The sequence below is a fragment of the Spodoptera frugiperda genome, chromosome 14 (genome assembly GCF_023101765.2).
Source record: "Spodoptera frugiperda isolate SF20-4 chromosome 14, AGI-APGP_CSIRO_Sfru_2.0, whole genome shotgun sequence".
In the NCBI taxonomy this organism is placed as follows: Eukaryota; Metazoa; Arthropoda; class Insecta; order Lepidoptera; family Noctuidae; genus Spodoptera; species Spodoptera frugiperda.
Window position 1 is genome coordinate 9,314,368 of NC_064225.1, and position 21,879 is coordinate 9,336,246.

At 37.1% G+C, this 21,879-nt stretch overlaps 1 protein-coding gene across 7 annotated transcripts in view; it reads left to right on the forward strand.

Moving 5' to 3' along the window:
• LOC118279393 (protein madd-4) overlaps positions 1-21,879 on the forward strand; it is a 409,330-nt gene that overhangs the window by 258,880 nt on the left and 128,571 nt on the right. For all 7 annotated transcript variants that reach the window (XM_050698354.1, XM_050698357.1, XM_050698353.1 and 4 more), the window contains exon 4: positions 8,287-8,380. In XM_050698354.1, coding sequence (XP_050554311.1) covers positions 8,342-8,380 — 39 coding nt within the window. In that variant the 5' untranslated portion in view covers positions 8,287-8,341. The remainder of the gene's footprint in view (positions 1-8,286; positions 8,381-21,879) is intronic.

The following is a 21,879-nucleotide window of genomic DNA, read 5'->3' on the forward strand; positions in this document are numbered from 1 at the left end:
GTTCCATGAAAACATGAGTTTAAAAAGCCCTTCCCGTATCGTTTGTTATGTTGTCTAGAAACCGTGCACTTGATATGTATACCCCCTTTTTGTTACACCGTGTATACAGGGTGTCCCTGAAATCGACGTCCAACAGGCACCAGATGATCGGTAAGGATCCAAATGTTATCAAATAAAAAAAAATACGTCCTACAGTTTTTAAATTACAGTGACTTATGTGTTATCCACGAAAAAGTACACCCTGTGCCAGTCTTTTGACTCTTGTTGCTACAAATCTTTATTTTTTCGTCTGCAGTCTTCCTTACATTATCCTGAATAGTGCTCCAGTAATATGGAATCATAAATTCTTAGCCAACTGCTTTAGATTGGAAAACATTGTTAGTTTTAGAGGAACCAAATACTCTGAATAAAATTTTCACCTAACTTTAAGTGACTGTACTGAATAAATTATGTATGGCGCTGGTAGTGGCAAATTTCACCAAAGTTGGCGCATTTAATAAGGATTATAAAATGGTATAGCACTTTGCAAATTATTTCTTAAATTCGACACAAAAAAAGATTTTTCAACGAAACTCCATTTCGATGAATTTATTTGAACTTACAAATATTTCTTCTAGTGTACTCAAATCATACGTTACAACCTCGTATGCACTAGACAACACTTTGCACGTGATTTGTTATCATCATGTTGAAAATCAGCGAGGATCTCTTGTCAAACAACATTGACTGTTTACCCGTGATTCGCTTGCAGCATTTGTCGGCAATATTATCGCTAGACGAACTGGTGTTGTGCATCTCGAGCCATCGTACCCGGGCTTCGGCATTTTAGCTGAGCACTGGCATTTTTGCGCCGTGTTGATTATTTATTTTTTAAATTATTTTATGCTCTGCAATTCTTTGTAACGGTTCAAATAACTCTTTCTCGACAAACTAAAGAATATTTGATGCTTCATCCCGCATTTGATCACAAGGCATGAACACGTACCTTAATCGGAGGATTCACCCATTTCTTTTTTTTTTTTTTTGATGTGGATATGACGAGTAATTGTGCGTAAGGGCTCATGTACACCATACCACTACCGCGTCGATATGCTGTGTACATGAATCTGCCGCGTCCGTTCCTTTTGATTTTACTACACATTTGATAATGTGTTTGATGCACTATGAACATCATATTGCAATCATTCAATATTATTTAGAGAAACATGATACACAACATCAGTTCCTCTGGTAAGTCTAGTAATATTGCCGACGAAAGCTGCAAGCGAAATCATGAGTAGACAGACAATGTTATTTGACAAGAGATCCTCGCTGATTTTCAACATGATGATAACAAATCACGTGCAAAGTGTTGTCTAGTAGATATAAGGTTGTAAGGTATGCTTTGAGTATACTAGAAGATTTTTTTGTGAGGGCAAAGAAATTGATCAAAACGGAGTTTCGTTGAAAAATCTTTTTTTGTGTCGAATTTAAGAAATAATTTGCGAAGTGCTATATCATTTTAGAATCCTTATTAAATGCGCCAACTTTGGTGAAATTTGCCACTACTAGCGCCATACATAATTTATTCAGTACAGTCACTTAAAGTAAGGTGAAAATTTTATTCAGAGTATTTGGTTCCTCTAAAACTAACAATGTTTTCCAATCTAAAGCAGTTAGCTAAGAATTTATGATTCCATATTACTGGAGCACTATTCAGGATAATGTAAGGAAGACTGCAGACGAAAAAATAAAGATTTGTAGTAACAAGAGTCAAAAGACTGGCACAGGGTGTACTTTTTCGTGGATAACACATAAGTCACTGTAATTTAAAAACTGTAGGACGTAGATTTTTTTTTATATTTTTCTGATAACAGTTGGAACCTTGCTGATCATCTAGTGCCCGTTGGACGTCGACTTCAGGGACACCCTGTATGTTATTCCCTAAAAGTAAATGCTTAGTAAAACAGCTAGTATCAATTAAGCTAATGATTCTATGGACAGGTGCAGCAGTAACCCATCGGGTTTATAGCGGGTACCTCCCATTAAAAGTAACGGTGTGATACGCCATTGTTCTCGCCCGTTACTTAATTTTCCTAATTATAATATTGTTCTTTAATATTTTGGGAAAGTAATTGGGATGGAGTTTTTTTTGGTTTTTGATTGATAAAGTGTAAAGTGCGGGAGAGCCATGCTTCGGCACGAATGGGCCGGCTCGACCGGAGTGATACCACGGCCTCACAGAAAACCGACGTGAAACCACGCTTGTGTTGTATGAGTGAGGTTACCGGAGGCCCAATTACACCCCGATTCCCCAACATCTTTTAAATTCATAACCCCCACCTCACTTGGTGTTTAAAGTATCCATCCATCGTAATTCGTAATCATGAAAGAGACTAAAAAATATATTACGAGAAAAGCTAACAAAAATAGGTATACTTGTGTTTTCATGAAAAACGGGTGTACATTGTACAGTGACATTACGTGCCATAATGTGCACATTTGCCTACCCCTTCGGGAATGAAAGGTGAAGATTTAAACAAATACTCAAACACAGGTACTAGCCATTGGTGATCCTATGTAGTCATTCACTCGATAAAAACAACATAAAATCGCGATTTCGCTACATATCATGATGAGTACTAAACAAACACGTAGATAACCATTTACATAAGAGAAGTAAATAAGTTCCTACCTACATTATCTGTAATCATTTACTACTAGCTTAGCCCGCGGTTTTGCACACAGTTTTCAAGGGTTTAGGGGAAGATTTGTAAAAAAAAATAATGCTCGATTTTTGTGGTAGAAACAAAATTAGTCCGTATATTTAACTTTCTACTCGTATCTTGAAAATTGCGGAATGCTGCGTACAAAATACCAACCCCCATTTGAGTAAAGTAGACCCTGGATAGAGACAAAATAAACTATGTCACTCTCAACTTAAAAAAAACTCGTCAATATGTCACTCTTTTTTGTAGTGAAAGACGGACAAGTAAACAGACACACAGACTTTCGCATTTATTATATCACTAGTATCTGCCAGCGGCTTCGCCCGTTCCTGTGGGATAAAAAGTATCCTATCACCCAAGTAAGCTCATACCCTGTCTGTATACCAAATTTCATCAAAATCAGTTCAGTAGTTTCAGCGTGATTGACTGACAAACAAAAAAACTTTCACATTTATAATATTAGTGTGATAAGTATGGATATATTTCTTATCAGTATGCAAAGTGGACTACATGATATGGCAATTTTAATTTATCTCCCATAAGTGAGCAGTTGATAATCCATCTATAAACACCATGTGATTTTATGAACACCATGTGCGTGGGGGAGATTTTTGCAAAATAAATATTTAAATTGTGATAAAAGTTTAATATAGGTCAAAGATAAAATGTTTTAAATTATTTTTAGTGGAGTTTAAGCTGTTTTTGTGTAGTGTGTGTGTAATGAAAGATGGTATAGTTAATTTAAATATTATTAAAAGAAGTGAATGTGAATTTGTTTGTTAGTGAGGTTTATTTTTTCGAGTAAGTAAGTACGCAATATTACTATCTACCTATAATATTTCTATACGTGTTTGTGTAAGCTTTAGTTAGATAACGCTAAAATCTAATTAGCAAATTAATTTCCAAGAAAAAAGATCCTTTAAGAGTATTAAGACTATTTCAGATACTCACTAAACATTAACGCCTAATCAATTTTTAATAGCAAAACGTTACATTAATACTACTTACGTCTCTACTAAAAGCACTAGGCGCTATTGTAATTATTTTAATATTCGCTACAAAAAATGTATAAAACCTTATTTCCAAGTCACTTAGCTCCACTGTATTAATTCTGTTTGTTTGTATATTCATTCATAACACGCCATCTGTCACGGAATGAAAATATATGAGGGAATTATGTTACTGTAAATTAACTTCCAGCCGTTTGGACGTGTTAGGTCCGTTTTTAGAAAATTCTGACTGTGTTGCCTCTGATTAGTCGTTGTAAATATTATTATGTTTTGTATCCAATGTAGGTTAAGCTAAAATAGTAAGCATAATATTCTTAATTTTCTGACTTTAGCGAAGTTAAATTGGATTTTATTATTTAGAAATGTACCTACTTACATAGTAAAGCAATATTTTTATATGTTGCCCCATCAAGATATTTTTCCTGTTTCGTGGGTGCGTTTACAAACATACAATTTCACATACACATGACATAAAGAAATTTTGTTGTTTCGTTATTGTGATAAAAATAAAACTAATGAATAAAGTTTCTTTGAGAAAGTTGTTTGTAATCATGAGTACAATCACGTGCTTAAATATCGTCCACTAATTACCAGTCACCTATACACGTGTAACAAAATACCCATATACATCAAGAAGCGCTGATGAATACAGGTTGAATAGAGTCTCTACACGAAGTTTCAGCTGAAAATACGATTAAAAAAAAAATTGTACCAAATACTTGGTATCGCATGTTTCTTCATTTTAAATCATACAACCATGTCACAACACTACAGGGATCACTCGCGAGTATTACGAAACATTTCTTCTGTCAATCTGATCGCCTAGTACCTGTCTACCTAATTTTGAATCACGCGGCAGCGCGATTTGAAAAATTCATAACTTGGTACCATGAAAACATGAGTTTAAAAACCCTTACCGTGTCGTTTGTTATGTTATCTAGAAGCCGTGCAATTGATATGTATACCCCCTTTTTGTTACACGTTGTATATTATATACCTTTTGTACTTACCTAGTATTAACAACTCTACCAAGTTCATCTTTTAGTAACCCACCCCTTTACCAAACAAAAACCGTGACACGACATCACCACACTATTTTATATATCGATGTTTTTCCACCAATCGCAGCAGATCCGTGTCGATTCTTTGAATCCTTTATTCGAAAACTTGATTCGAAACTTTACCAAAACTTAGTGAACAACTCACGGATTGTTTGACAGCACTAGTGATGTGAAACGTTATCGCTATCGATAAACTTCGAAAGTCAATGTTTATTTTATCTTTAGTGATGTTTGATGCGATGTAGATCGGGTCTCGGGGCAAAGTTTTTGGAGTCTGCGCTCGTCAAAGGAGAATGGTAGTGAATGCTGTTCTTCTGTTAGAGCTTACTTTGAAATGATCTTCAGTTTGATTAGAGGTTTTAGGTAATGTAACTGTTTATTACCCCTGGTAATGTTTGTAAGTTCCCTGTTTAGGTGATCATGCCTGGCGGGCTTTCTGCCCAACAGATTTTCTATCCGTGTTAATCGCATGTAAACTTGTTTGTGCGATGCAGGATATTTGTGACGTATCCGTTGATCGTTAGTATTGTACTTCTGTCATCTGTCACTTGTTTGTTACTTGTAGCCACAAATGTATAGGTTTTATTTATACTCATCGACACCTCCGACATCATGTTTCAATGAAGTGAGCCTCATTGCCATTCCAAAGAGCCATCAGACCACCACAGATGGGGCCAAGTAGGGCTGATGCCTGATCCGGAGCTGCGGAATACCTAGCGGGTTTACCGGGGCTCCGGCTTGAAAAGCAGGAGTAGGAACGGAGTGGTTTTTAGTTAGTAAAAGTCTGACACTCTCTCTCGCCTCGCTTAATTTAATTCGATATCACACTCAATAGTGTTATCCCCCCTCACTAGTCGGGATTGTACAAGTCTCACCCTTTCAACAAACACTTTTAACTCAAATGTTTGGGGATTAATAGATTTTTCTGGAAAACTCTAGACTTCGACTGAACAGTACAATATCTTTGAGTGTTTACATAATTGTTACAACTGTTTCCAAATCATTGTTGTTAATTCATTATTGTGTTTTTCGGCTTTTTCAAGTCATGCTAGAGGCTCATTCATGAGTAGCATTGCATCGCGGCGATTGTCGCGCTGCTCAAACCTTCTCCGTGTAAGAAGAGACCTTTGGTCAGCAGTGGCCACTTACAGGCTGTTGATGTGATGTGAGAATAGACGTCAGTGGAGTCACCTGATGGGTGCCCGCCAGTCACAGAGTAACTCGATAGGCATTAAGCGCAGGACCGAGCTAAATATGTAGTACTTTGTTACTTAGTAAAAACAGTCGCTATTTCAATGAGTTTTTTAGCGGAGGGGTCTGTGCTGATGGTTAGTGATCAGCGTCGCCTATAGATACCCTCAATACTAGAGGAGTTTCAATTGCCTTTTAAAAAGGTATGCTTTTTTCTAGAAGGTTCAGCTATAAATAGTCATCTAGGTTGTGGATAAAAATATCACATCTGCTAAAAGATACCTTTCCGTGGAAGGTAATATATTATTATAGAATTTCTAAGAATTCATGTGACCATTTCGTCAACAAATCTAAATAAAAGCCTAAAATGTGCTCACTTCAGTCAGATTACGTACAACCTAGAACAGTTAGATCGATACCAGCATTATGCTGATATTTTTATACGATTGCGTTACATAAGAACATATTGAAAGTTGCCATACATTGGCGTCGCTTGGCATTCGTTGAAGGGCGAAGTAATGTCTGTCATCAATAAGAACGGATCGGAACGGCGCCGGATCGTCTGTTACCTACTGGTGTACGGCACGCAAGGTAAAACAAAGATTTTGGTGCTATGGAAGGGGTATTAAGCCTTTTATGCAGAGATACGATGTAAAAATAGCTTTAAGTTAATGATGTAAGATATATTATACTTAATATCTGGAGCTGCGGACTAGCTAGCGGGTTTACCAGGGCTCAGGCTCGAAAAGCAGAAGTAGGAACGTGGTGGTTTTTAGTCAGCAAGAGTCGAGACCTTTCCCAATCTTCCCGATCCCCGATTTCCCAACAACCCTTAAATTCCTAACCCCCAAAATGACGCAACGCAACGCACTTGATGCCTCTTAGAGTTTCGAGTGTCCATGGGCGTCGGCGATTGCTTACTATCAGGTGATCCGTCAGCTCATTTACCGACTTGTATCGTGAAAACAAAATCTATTTTTATACCGCTTCTAAATTCTTTAATTCCTAAACAGTTTTCGTTTACAGTTTGTGTGTGGAAAGAAACTAGAATGACGTAGTGCGATACGTCAACCGGATCGAGATTACACGGCTAAGCTGACTTAGACCAAAGCTTAGGACATTTCAACGAAAATACCTAGATTTTTACACTACTCTTTGTTTTTCATCCATTCTAAGTTAGATCTAAAGGGTATTGGAGCTATTCTTTGATGTTTTTACTGAATTGAATCGGTTTTCTTTTGTTTTTTGTGCTTCATGATCAAACGTTTCGGTGTTTGTTTTGTTTTATAGATGTTTAGATGCTTTTCCAACTGGGATGTGCCATGTAGCTATGCTGTGATGATGTAATAGCTAAGTTATGAGACCATGTGACCGTTTCCGTTGATACCAAACTGTGCGAGTAAGATATGCTATGAAGATGCGATGCCGTAAAGTAACTGCACGAGTATGCGATGTATCGATAGTTAGGGAAGTCATTCATAGCACATATCCATAGCACGCATCTTTCCATCTAAAAAACATAGCTTAGCTGCGTCCGTTTCTACCAGTGCTAAGCTATGTGTATCAATGAATATGATTGGTGGAAAGTCAAAGGCATCCAAAGCAACGTAGCATATATTTTAAGTTTAAAATGCATGTTTCTAAATAAGATTTTAGTATAAACAATTGTTGGTAGACCAAATAAATAAATAAAAGATTTAATTTTCTGAACATTACTACTTTAAAAAATCTATAGAAAAACATTTCCTAGCAAAATCTTTACCTACATTTGTATGTAGGAATCCATAAGTTCGTGACGTCACAACTGAACAACCTACTTCCATGGTATCGTGCCAAAATTATGGCATAGTTGTAGAAAAGTTGGGAAAGATGGAAATGGGGTGAGTAGGGGACTAGGGGTGTGGGATTCGATATAAGTCTTTGAACCTTTTAAGCATTCGTTTTGGTTTGTAGGTATAGTTGAAAAAAATGTCTATCGGTTGCGGTATAGTTCGTGAAATAGGTTTGCTGAAATTTTGATTTTAAAATAGTTCAGATAAATTCTCAAGCCTTCTCCCTGTGAGAAGAGGCCTTTGGTCAGCAGTGGCCACTTATAGGTTGTTGTTGTGATATATACTAATACTAGAATTGGAACTTTAAACGGGATATTTACCATGTTTTTCAATTGTAATGAGTTTCCGATATTTCGGCACTGCACCGAACCTCATAAAAATTGAAAAACATGTTAAATATCCCGTTTCAAGTTTCAATTCTAGTGTTAGTGACCATGTCAGTTTAAAAACTTGTATACTAATGATTTATTTCTGTTTGTTTCAGGTGCTAATGACTTAGTAACGTAGAATGTCCTGCGAGGAGAGGTTAGCGTGACACGATGGTGATACGGTGCTTGTTGATCGTGCTCCTGTGTGCGGTGAGTACAGACACACATACGTAACTATTTTTATGTAGATACCTATATTTGTAAGGAGTACTGTAACCTTGGTACGAGTTTGGTTTACGTTGAAGGAAAACGAGAGCGCGTTCGGTCTGATTGGCCGGAATAATCCATTCAATCATAGCGCCAAAACATTCCAAAATTACATTTAAAAACAAAAAAAAAACAAAATATTTTGACTTTTGCATTATTTAAATATTAAATTCATCCCGCCATCCGTAGACGTAGAGCCTTATATAATCCTACAGCGCCCCCTAGCGGGAATATTAATAAACGCGTAGATTTTTTTGTGATAATCATTCATCTGTCGAGTATAATTCGGTGTAGAGGGTAGAAAAACAAATGAATGTTACTTATGGCGTTATGCTCATAGCATGCTTAAGGTAAGCAAGCGTCCACAGGCCCGCATCGTACGCATTCCATATGACGTCATCAGTACGCACCACATTTAGGCATAGCCGATGATGCGGTCCGTACGATGCGGATCAGTGGATGCAGTTGTATGAGTAATTCTATACAAGACAAACTAAAATCCGTTGGGTTCGGGCCTGTGGACGCATACTTTTAACAAGCATGACTCCAGCTCCGTCCCTCTCGCACTGCTCAGTGATCGACCATTGTGACACAATTGTAATAGCAGACTAAGGCCTCAGGTCGGCTCCGATACGGCGCTGTTTCGAATTGTGGCTACCACTAGCTACCAGCGTGCTTATGGTGCATTGCCAAGGTAAAAGGGCACAATGCGACGTTGTATCGCTTACGCCTGGCGGGCGGCTCGCCGGCGCCGCACCGCCCATCAGGCGCCCGCAACTCAGGAGGACTGCGCGCTGGCCACCCGCTGTCGCCTTTTTTGTATTGACGTTATGAAATATATCATACGACATACGATTTAAAGTTCAAATTTAAATGACAAGTTAATTGCTGGGTAGTTGCAGTGTTCGATAAATGTTTTTTAACTTTTACGCTCCTGAGCAAGCGTCGAGCGGTCAGTGGCACAGAAGCGGGATACGTGGAATAAGGATGCGTCGTTGCCTTCATGCGTCCGCCACAAATCAAAATACACGTAATAGTATATCAACCAGAGAATATGAATTCACACAGAAACAAGTTAATTTCTCTCTCCTATATTTACACAAAGAGGATAAAATGAATCCGTTCATTATAAATTTTCAGGTGAAAACCACTGGAATATCATATTTTATGTTATTCCAAGTATTCTCTATTGAACGGTTAAAATGTTAACATGAACATGTTATATCAAAGGATTACAGATATCCTTCGCCTTACACTAGATGACCGCAGTTCGAGTTTGGTTAAGCTCTTGTGTGCATAACTAACTGGTTTTGTGAACTTTATTATACAGACCGATTCAATATGTGTTGACTTATGAAATTAATGTTTTAAGTCGTGTGGTTTGATGGTAGAATAGATTACGTTTTTTACCATGCTTACTCTTCTTGCGGGTGTAACATAATGCGAGTAAGGGACTACACATTTGACTGAGACTAGAAAAGAGCGCTCTCTAATAAATTCTTAAACAGTCAAGTGTAAAAATCTTTTTTTATGTTATAAGCCGGTGAACGAGCAGAATCTATATACATATATACCTGATGGTAAGCAATCGTCGCCCGTGGACACCCGAAACACCAGAGGCTTTACAAGTGCGTTGCCGGCCTTTTGGGGGTTAAGAATTTAAGGTTTGTTGGGGAATCTGGGTTGGGAAGATTGGGGAACTGGGTAATTGGGTTTCGGGTAACCTCACTCACACAATACAAGCGTTGTTGTTGTGAGGCCGTGGTATCACTCCGGTCCAGCCAGCCCAAGCATGGCTCTCCCACATTTAAAATCATGGAGTCCAGCAAGGGACTGTCATGACCTGTTGACATCGTTATTCATGATTCTATGATTTAGAATTTGACGTGTTAACATCAGAACCGTAATAATGAACACGTCATATGAGAAATTGAACACTGAATACAAACAATACAAAGCTAAACTTCTAAATCTAAACAAAATGTAATACAATAATACAACGCGAATGCAGTGAATATCTCGTTAAAATAACTCCTGATTCTGCTATGAGAATATTGCTGTGGTTTCACCTGTACCCTTAGTACGAGTTTACATTACGTTAAACGAACACGAAACGAGAGCGCTTGCGGCGCACTTTTTTCGTTTCTCGTTTCGTTTTGTTCAACGTAAAGCAAACTCATACTAAGGGCACTGAAAGCCAAGGAAGTAACTACGAATATAATTTGGAAGTGCAAATGATAGCAACGCCACTGTTTAACGAGGCAGTAGCGTAGTGTACTTTGGCTGGTCTCGTATAAAAATTTGTTAAGGAGCCCTTTTTTAAGGGGGTATACCGTATAGTTGATACGGCAGATACGATATTAGCTACGCCGCTGTAACGAGGTGACTCAATCAGTTTGGGACCTATACCTATGCGCAACAACCGTTGCGACGGTTTTGCATTAATCTGTCATGCAAACTTCTAATAATTATCACCATCGTCATCATCATAATCGTCATATCAGCCTGAAGACGTCCACTCCTCAACATAGACCTTCCCTAATAGAAGTATATTTATTTCCAATTTGTACAAAATATAACTTAATCTGATCTTATAAATTAACTCCAGGTAGCTTAAAATACGATAATAGGATAATGACTTCCAGATTGGTTGATTGGAAGCTAACTCCTAAATTAGGTAGAAGTTACTTACTCCTAAATAAAAACCTATAGAGGTTTTCAGAATTTCAAGAAGATTGATTGAGCAAATAAAGAATTTAGAGGTAAGTAACAAACAAACTTACTTTAACATTATACCAGTTGGGTTGTAGTTGCATTTTCATTCACCTGAATCCTCATTTGCTGGGAATTTTCGAACCTGATATGAAATTATAATTTAGCTTTATTTTGCTCAGCTTGGTCCGATGGTAAATATGAACGTCGGTTTGTTTGTGTGGGTCGTGTATGTAGCGATGTGTTGCGGTCTGTGGTGGCGAAATGGTGTTAATGTTTAGTTTGGTTGTCGCCTAATTATGATTTAATTTTTAGGAACAGAGAGAGGGCATTTTACAAGTTTGTTTTAAGTTTAATGAGACCAGTTACCACGTTTAGCTCTCTGTACGAGTTTGCTTTACATTGAACGTAAATGAAACGAAAGCGCGTTCGGGTCTCTGATTGGCCAGTTCGAATAATACAACCAATCAGAGCGCAGTTTACTCAAACTCGTACTGAAGGTTCTGATTAGTTGGTTCGTTGAAGCAGGCCAATCAGAGCGCCGACCACAATAACGTTTCGATCTCTTTAAATGTAAAGTAAACTTATACAAGGTCTTCAGGATTCAATACTCAAGAAACAAATCAAATTGAGATTCTTTGATTTTAGATGTTTCTCATTGTCATATAAAAGGCATAAGTACAATCAAGGCTTGTTTGTGTAGACACTAAAGAAAGAATCAACAATACGTACTTTTCCTGACCAGCATCAAACCAGACACGTAAATCAGCGGCAACTTTCGCAATCACTCACCCAACTCATCTTTCAGTTTCAGTTTCAGAATTACATTTAAATAATTTTCAAAGACTAACACTCCGGTAATTTCAGTACATAATTAAACAAGTTTCAGCTACGCGGACCTAATTACTGAAGTCACGAGTGGGTAATTAACATGTAGTTTAAAAGTTAACTGAAACACTATTTTCAGATGTATACCTACCAACCGCTGAAAATTTTCATTTTGTAATCATGTCGCGTTGCGGTGTCATGCGAAAATGGAACTTAGTTGTTATGTAATGCTTGGGAGTTGAAGGTAGATTTTGCTTGCGGTTTAGGTTGTGTTTAACAGATTATGTTTTTATCTTTTCTAAGTTAGTTAGTTTTTTTTTTATTTAGTTTATTTTGGTTTACTCCCAACAAAGGATACACTTGCAAGCTAAAATATAATTTGCGTGTCATATATGGTGAAAGTCTTGTGATCCTTTAATTAAAGGGAATCACATCCTGACTGATAAAACTAATACCTACAACAAATCAGTCTAAATCATAGTTAAAGAAGGTGCATAGAAAATTATTCACTCTTAATTCTGTTCTTAATTTATCATTCTTTAACTGATAATATATACGAAGTGGATGTTTCCTAACTTTTTTCTGGAAAAATCATCCAATGGTTTCTCCCGCTTTAGCTGACGCGAGAGAGACTATATGACTCTTACTTATTAAACACTACTTTGTACCTACTCTTGCTTTTTGAGTTATTTACTGAGTATGTAAGAGTATGTCTCACTTGCATACTTGTTAGGGAAAAGCTCAATATTTGTCACACCGCCGAAAATGTTCGAGCTGGCTAAACCGCTCTTAACAGGCAGCAACAACGTAATAATGACAAAACTATTAAAACTTTCCTGAACTAAATCCTTCAGGGAATGAAAGACCATGGAGTTATAAACATATTATGTTCGTATCAATACGGCGACCTGTGACACAGGTAGCACGCAAAATGTGCCCTCTCTGACCCATTTTAATATTTCGGTTCAACCTTCACCCGCGCCTAGTGATGTGTGATGAATAAGCCATGAAGGTTTATTTATATGTTCAGTTTATTTTTAATTGTTTCGTAGTTAATAATTCAATGCAAAGTTTTAATCGAATTATAGATAACTTTAGCTTCAGCTAGTGGTTTTGCCCGCGTTTATGTGGGATAAATAGTATCCTATCACCCAAATCAGCTACCATAATACCAAATACCACCGCAGATGGGTGGGGATCAGTAAGGCTAATGCCTGATCCAGAGCTGCGGTCTACCTAGCGGGTTTACCGGGGTGGTTTATAGTCAGTAAGAATCTGAGACTCCCTCTAGCGTCGCCCAAGGCGGGAGAAATCATCAGATGATTTTACCCCTTAAGAACAACCATATATTAAATATGGAATATATATGGGTTTGGATGAACCAATTTTCGGACCCACACTCTAATGCATGGACAACGGATGCCTTAACCGTGAGGCCACTACGAATCACGAACGCAGCATACAAGGAGTCAAAAAAGCAACATATTACGTACCTGTTATCGACATATCATTAATGTATTGTATCGACGAGCAAACGTCTGACATTGTCTGCCCTGTACTTCGCAAGTTCAGGTGAAACTTCTGCACAATTCTGACACCAAGTCAGTTGCAGACTGTTTAGTTTCCAAACTATTATCACTAAGTATTTCATTTTGAACATAGCTCAGTGATTTGAAAAGGATTTTACTAATATGTTTTATGCGAAAGTTTGTAAATACTTGGACCTATATCGAAACAATGTAACCAAGAATTATATTGTGAATCTGATTGAAAAAGAGTAACCTATGGAGTTTCTTGCTCGTTCTTTTCCATAGGAATCTACACTTTGGAACGAACAAATAGCTTCACTAGAGGACTGACCGACAGACAGACGTTATTAATATTATTATATTTGCTTTGACGTTCAGAAGTTATTCTATTCGGTCTATTTGAAATAAATAATTTTGACTTTTGACTTTGGCTTTGACTATATGTTTCAAAACAGCTGATAGGATCAGGTCGGAATCTGGAACAGTAGTACATAATGTTCTGAAACAGGGTGTAAATGGAACGCTCCCAAACGCCGCAAACAGGTGATGGTAAAAAAACTAATTTAATGTCGCATTTTTATTTTTATTTTTAGGAATTCATAGTTGCAACATCACAGCTTGTTGCAACTATGAAAATTATTATAAAAACAAAAAAATATTGTAGCGTTTTCGGGAACGTTCCGTTAACATATCCTGTATAGGTAGTAGGTATTCAATATTAAGCGACTGTAAATTCATCGATAAACATAGGTAACAAAATTCATGGACCAAATAATTTCCGTCAATTTTCATTTCGAAATGATATTAATGAACATGATTTATTGCACGGAATCTATGCTTTATATTAAAACTGTTAATTACCAATATAGGTACCAATTAGTTGGGCGTTCTAATTAATTTATTAGCATTTAGGCTGTGATTTGATGGCCCACTTAATTTTGAACGTTGATTGCTAGTAAATAAGGTTAATGTTTTATTGTAATTTTGAGGGAGCGTTTTGTCAATTAGGTAGGTATCGAATATATATTTTTGGAACAAGCCTGGTAATTATTTTACTGCAACGTATGTCTTCTTTAGTCTATAGCAAAGACCGTCAAAAAATAAATAAAACATGATCAAAATAAGGTCTTTGCCAAGTCTTGAAATGAAGCTGTTTTAAACGTAACGTAACGAAACGCCTTTTTATCCCTGAAGGAGTAGGCAGAGGTGCACATTACGGTACGGAATGCCACTGAACAATGTAAACTCACTATTCACCATTGGTGTCATTAGTCCCATGTAATAGGGGGCGAGAAAAAAAACCGAAAAATGTCCAGTAATAAATTACACTACCTGGAAATGGAACCCAAAACCCCTTGTCCGGCAATCGCACTTGCGACCACTCGACCAACGAGGCAGTCGATTTTTTTACTCCCTCACATTTTAACCTATTTGAAGGCATCAGAATCAAATACCGTTTACAAAGTCGCAATCAAAATCCAGTTTGAAAATGAAATCACTCATCTTCATTCAATCAGTTTATTCAACAACTGAGCTGTAACTGTAAGTACAGAGTGATCTGAAATTCTAGCAATCTATGATATGACTGTCAAGTGTAGAGGGTGCGTTGTAACTATAACGAAGTCGACCTTCTGTGAGTGTGCTCTTACATGCCGATGGAGTATGAATAAGATGTAGAGCGCGTTAGAAGTGTTAAGTTACAAGTTATTACAGTTCGTATAAAATAGGATATTTGGTTTTGTACATAAGCTATTAAAAGTATATAAGTACACTGAGTCAACACAAACTCAGAAGTAATTTTCATAAGAAAGAGAAGAGAGAGGTGCTTGCCCTTCTAAGCCTTCGCGTCTTCAACGCCATAAAGTATAAAATTAGCTGAAATTTAAAAAAATATTGACGTTTGTATTGGTGACTTCGGATTTAGTTACCATTAATTAGTTCTAAAAACTACTGAAAATGAAATTAATTAAAAATCACGGTTTACTAAAATTAATCGAGAAATGTATAATCTACTAGTTTCGAGTCACAGAGGGTCTCTTCATCATGAGCAGCGTGCGCAGACTCGGCGACGTAGCCTGCTGGAAAAGCAGTGAACCTGGTATTGGCAGTAAAACATGCCTTAAAATATCGAGTCACTCAAGCCACGATAACTTTGTAACATGAATACTCAGCCGTCCATAGTTTGAATCAGTCAGTTGCCGGATGCACCTCTATCTGCCCGCCGGCGGTACTTCGTGACAAATCAATATTTATGCAGCAGATTGCAACACTGCAACACTGGCAGGATCGGAACCATATTGAAATGTTACTGGGTATAATGAGTACCTAGGTATGTATTTATTTATTTAAACTTATATATAAAGTAGAAAATGGATTGATTGCCTCGTTGGTCAAATGGTCACAAGTGCGATGGAAAGGGGTCTCCAGTTCGATTCCCGGGTCAGGCAAATTATTACTGGGTTTTTTTTCGGTTTACCAAAAAGTGAGTGTACATTGTATAGCAGCATTACGTGCCGTAATGTGCACCTCTGCCTACCCCTACGGGGATATCAGACGTGACGTTGCATTTAAAAAAAAACGAGATTTTTCTTATTTTAGTTACAACACAAAAGTTTTTAATATTATAATTGACTCATCTTCCATCAACAGTTATAGGGGAGTCATAACATAACTTTAATTGGAAATTACACTATATTACTTGGACATCTGCCTACCCCTTCAGGACTTAAAAACCGTGATATCAAGTTACGTTACATACACCTCACACCAAGTTACATAACGTCCGACTATCAGCTAGACTTGCTGTCGGAATACTAAGGGTTATTCAATAAATATCGATTCAATAAAGACCCAGTGCGAGCGGGCACGGGTTGTATGTAAAGTTGGGCTGACTGGACCCTGTCCAATATTGTCGGTGTGAGGGTTAATGAATTTTTACTATGTTACCTTTTTTTAACCCGGCGTCATGGGGGTTGGGTCTGAGCGACCCACCACATTTTATTTCGCTTGTAGTTTGGTTACTATGCGTGTGATGTTGCCGCTCTTCTCAATAGCTGGAGCTGTTGAGTTGTCCTACGCGTCGCAAGCTACACGTTAGGCGTGCCACGGCCGCAGTGGGAGATACAGGTGCACAAAGTTAAAAAAGGTACGTGAGACCCATCCCCGCAGTCGGTGTCACAATTTCGCGCCGTTTGTATACATATTGTTTAACTTATTATCTGTGTTTTTATCATTTTTATCTTTGAATTTTTATTGTTATTTACAATTGTAGCTGGTTATATATAGTTTAATGTATTTTATTTGTATTTTTTGTAGGTACTTAGAAAAAATGGCCCGTGAAGAGGCTGAACGACAGCGTATTCTGGCAATTTTACAAGAGTTTGACTCTGATACTGACTTCTCAGACCAGGATGTGTATGACGAAGAAGATCACTTGAGTGAGCGTAGTATTTCAATTGGCACAGAACAGGATATCTCAGAGTCTGATAATGATGATATTCCACTGTCTATTCGATTGCAATATATCTGCGTAGAACATATAGTACCTTTCTGTGCTGACTGTACCAAAGATAATGATTCCAAATGATTAATTGTTTATTTTTTACATTTATTTAGTTACCTACAAAAAAGTGCCATTAAATGTTAAGACTGATTGTTAATTAATAAAAATATAATTTCATTTAAGTAGAAGAGAAAATGTTAGTTGATAATTTTAGTTCTTTTTTTTTAATTTTATTATATATAATTAAAACATAATATAACATAATATTTGTGTTTTATTTAATCACAAAATACCGAAAAATATAAACACACATAAAAATAGTCTTTGTTATTTATATATTTATTGAAATAATTTCGATATTATGAACGGGTCGGTGTGACCCACCCCAACGTCCGTGTAACACTTTTCCACCCCCATGACGCCGGGTTAAGGGGGAAAAGCATTCAATGTCTTCTCTCGCCAGGGTGAGGCAAGAGGGAGTGTCAGACTGTTACTGACTAAAAACCAGCCCGTTCCTACTCCTGCTTTTCGAGCCGGAGCCCCGGTAAGCCCGCTAGGTAATCCGCAGCTCCGGATCAGATACTATGTTACCTAGGGTTTTGTGAAAAAATTGCTGAAATTTTTTAAACTACAATCCCCAATCACCTTTCCAAGTGTGAAGATTAAAGCAAACTCACTTATGCAGAAGAGGCCGATGAGACATTTAAGAGCCTCATAATCCAGTTTTTAGGGTTCCGTAGCCAAATGGCAAAAAACGGAACCCTTATAGATTCGTCATGTCTGTCTGTCTGTCCGTCTGTCCGTCTGTCCGTCCGTCCGTCCGTCCGTCCGTATGTCACAGCCATTTATTTCCAAAACTGTTGGGCCTACATAGTTGAAACTTTGTAAAAAGGTGTATTTCGGGAACCGCTATTAGAATTTTGAATAAAAAAGAATAAATTAAAAAATTAAAGGGGGGCACTCCATACATGGAACTGATTCAAAAAAAAAAAATTTTTCAGCTTACATATCCGTGATGGGTGTCTATGGATAGGTCTTTAAAAAAGACATTAAGGTTTCTAAAACCACTTTTCGTCAAAATCAATCGTTTGAAAGTTAGACGCTTCCAAAGTGGAAAAATGTGTGTCCCCCCCCTCTAACTTTTAAAATAAGAGAGTGAGAAAACTGAAAAAAATATATGCTGTAGATTTCAATGGAAACTAACAACGAAAATTGGTTTGAACCAGATATCATTATTAGTTTTTAAGAAATAAAACATTTTCAAAAACCGCAAATATAACTTTGTCGTTCATACATACACTATGTAAAACCAAGTTATTTTACAACTTTTATATTATGTCATCTACTTATTGTTACGGAACCCTTCATGAGCGAGTCCGACTCGCACTTGGCCGGTTTTTGTTTTACCTCATCTAGATTTTTTTATATAATAATTTTTGACGTGTAGGCGCCCTCTTTTGTAGCCTATTTACAAAATAAATTCATTTCATTTCATTTTTATTCATTCCATTTTATTTAATTTCATTTCATTCCATTCCATTTCATAGACATTGACGTTCCAACTTACCCTTAGCACACAAAACCTCCACCCACAAAAATCTCACAGTCCATAAAACATTTTTTCCCAATAATTGGAAAATATAACGTCTCCACTCCATATTATCCTTCATACTCCCTGTTGACAGCCCCTGGTCCATCGTCCACAGATTCAATCTACACTGATCGAAAGTAAACACAGGAATTAAAACCAGGATCGCGACGCAGCTGGCTCCCTGCATTGTATTTTGAAACTTAATACTGTTTGGATAGAGTTGAAATATTAATTAGCTTTTTTATTTATTTTGCGTTGAGGGGATAAGGGTGTGAACGTTTTGTGTTGTTAAAGTTTTGCGTGAAAATAAATTGCAGTTGGTTCATATACCATCGATTATGTAGTGGTTTTATTGAGATAGCGTAGGAATTAATATTGTTTGAGTGAGGAAAATCATCACGCCTTGGGTGAGGCGAGAGGGAGTGTCAGACTCTTACTGATTAAAAGATCAGGGTATTCATATTGCTGCTTCGAGCCGAAGCCCCAGTAACTCGATTGTGTGCAACTCCAGTTAGGAATGAAATCTAGAGATAGTTTTTGGGACGTTGCAATTTTTTAATTTTGTGTTCTAATTTGTGTCCTAAATCCAATCATTCTACATTGTAATTAACTAAGTAATGTAACATGAACATAGAACCTAGAATCTCATGCAGAGTTCAGAGCAAATTCTTTTCAGTCGTTCTCTTCAATACTGAAGGTCGAGTTTAGCCTGGTGCACGCGTTACTTTATGTACGACCCTCCTGCAACCGCCTCTGCCCTCTGCGGTTTGTGTAGATTGTGGAACTTTCAAGCAGATGAGGTTTTAAACAGTAACCAACTGGTTGGTGAACGGCCGCGAGACCAACAACCACTAGCTTCCCCAGAGTTTCGGGGTTTTTACGCGCAATGTAGCGACAAAGTAAATAAAGACAATATAAAATTTAACACACAAAAAGTACGATTTAAAAAAATAAGCCTATAAAATATTCCACCATTATCACCCAATATTTCACACGAGCGAAAAATAAAACGGCAACCAAACAGAATTATCACATCATAAAAACTCAGTACGCCACTACGCCGCTACGCCATTGCAACAATACGCTGCTTCTACAATACGCCACATAAAATCGGAATACAGTGAAATCGTTTAAAATTATAAATGATATTTATTTCTGTAAATAGGTTATAAAATAACACTTTTACACGTCAATATTTCAAATAGCTAGATGAGGCAATAGCTAGATGAGTAAAAACCTTTCTCGCGAATCGCTGTGACTGATTTGGTAAAGATTTTGATGCGGGTTGGCTATTTCAAATTTATAATTAGAAATTATAAGCTTAGGTTTCCTCACGATGTTTTTCTTCACCGTTTGTCTAAATAATCTTAGAGAGTACATATAACTCGGAAAATGTCACATTGGTACTTGACGATGGTGGGATTCCAACTCGCATCCTCGTGCATTTCTTAAATCCCTGGACCAATACGACTCCTAAACTCGAACTCTTAATCAATTAACTCTTATTTTCGACCTGAATGTGATTCCTGTGGCCTATCATTTTAGTCCAGGATCATCTACTACTACGCCTTTAAAGACCTCCTATTTTTTCTGCCTTACTTTCTTTTTTCTAACTCATCTTTTTCTTTCTTTTTAAAAATTATTATCAACAAAATCTACCTTTCAAGTACGTCAGCCTTGGAACCTTTTAAAAACCTTAGGGTTTTCCACAAAAAAGCCGCATTACACGAAACAAGATACGGTGTAAGCCGACCGAGATTATTTGAAAGCTAGGTCCGAATACGGGACTCCTCTAGGGAATTCGGTGGAAACAGATTAGGCATATAATTGACGTTTGCATTGTCTGGACAATAGGCAAGCTGCGGAGGGTTTAAACTATGTATGGGGTAATTTTGTAGTGGATTTTGGACGTGGGAATGGGGAGTAACATGTCGGTTTTAGGGTTAATGAGTGCACTGATGGAAGTGTAAACTACGGCTTTTAGCCTTTGAATGTGTGGGTGGATGGGGGATTTACAATTCTAAACTGCTCATAAGCTCTTTTGTAATAAATGTGGTTAATGTATTAGCGTTAACACTTTTAATAGTAAACTATAGCAGATGAAGATCACGTCAGATCACGTCTGTTTATACCCTGAATGGATTGACAAAGATAAACAAATAAGTACACCAAGTTTTCGACGGGTATATTTTCTTTAATGGGACATGCTCGCCACTACCTCCCAAAACCAGTGAAAGTCCTGTAAGCCAGGATCTACAGTAGATACAACCATGAAAACACCGGAACACTGAAGTCCAACGTCCCAGGGACATGAATGACTGTCTTGGCTCCCGCAACGAAATAAATCAGAAGATATTATTTATTGGAGGAGACAAAAATACCAAAAAAAAAAAAATAATAAAAATGTAGCCCCACACTAGAAAATTAATAATCACATTGTCAAAGGCTAGCTAAACAACGCCCTGGATAAAATATCAAACACATTTTAATTACTGAAAATTTCAAAATCGAGAACCCCCAATATTTTCATAATATTGACCCAGTTTCGTCCAATACCCATTAGTCTGAAATAAGGCATTAATACCACTAATGAAATACCCCAAACTAGGGTGGAACTTCTAAGTGAAGTACTGAAGTTATTGAACATTACCTGGCATTCTGCCAGTCCCCAAAATGCTAGCCAACATAGTTCAAATATTGGTACTCAAACACATCGCTAGTGTTCATGAAAGAACTTTTAATTAATATTCAGGTGTTCCAAATAAACAATGATTTGTTTTTCATAACTTTTTATAGTTTATTTTCATTAAATTAAAAGTTTGAAAGCAAATTGCAGATTGTGATAAATAGTTAGACTGCACGGTTGGCGCGGTAGCATGCAGCGTGTAGCGAGTCCGATTCCCGCACGGAGCAATTCTTTGTATAATCCACAAATTGTTGTTTCAGGTATGGGTGTCATGTGTATATGAAGTTGTATGTTTGTAAACGCACCCACGATACAGGAGAAAATATTAGTATAGGCAGTGTTTAAAAAAAATCAAACAAAATGAATAAGTAAAACTACATTTGTCGAGGTGCTAAAATTGCTAATTTAGAAAAGTCTTCAAAACACAAACGGAACAAAAATATAGAAGCAACCCTTAACAAAAACGGAATACCGGTATCAGGCAAGCCAAAAAAGTTTATTAAAAAAAAACAATCATATAATTTCCTTCACTCCCAAAGTTTTCCCGCAAAATCTTTCATCAATGGAAAAATAATTCTGAAACTCGAAGCCACC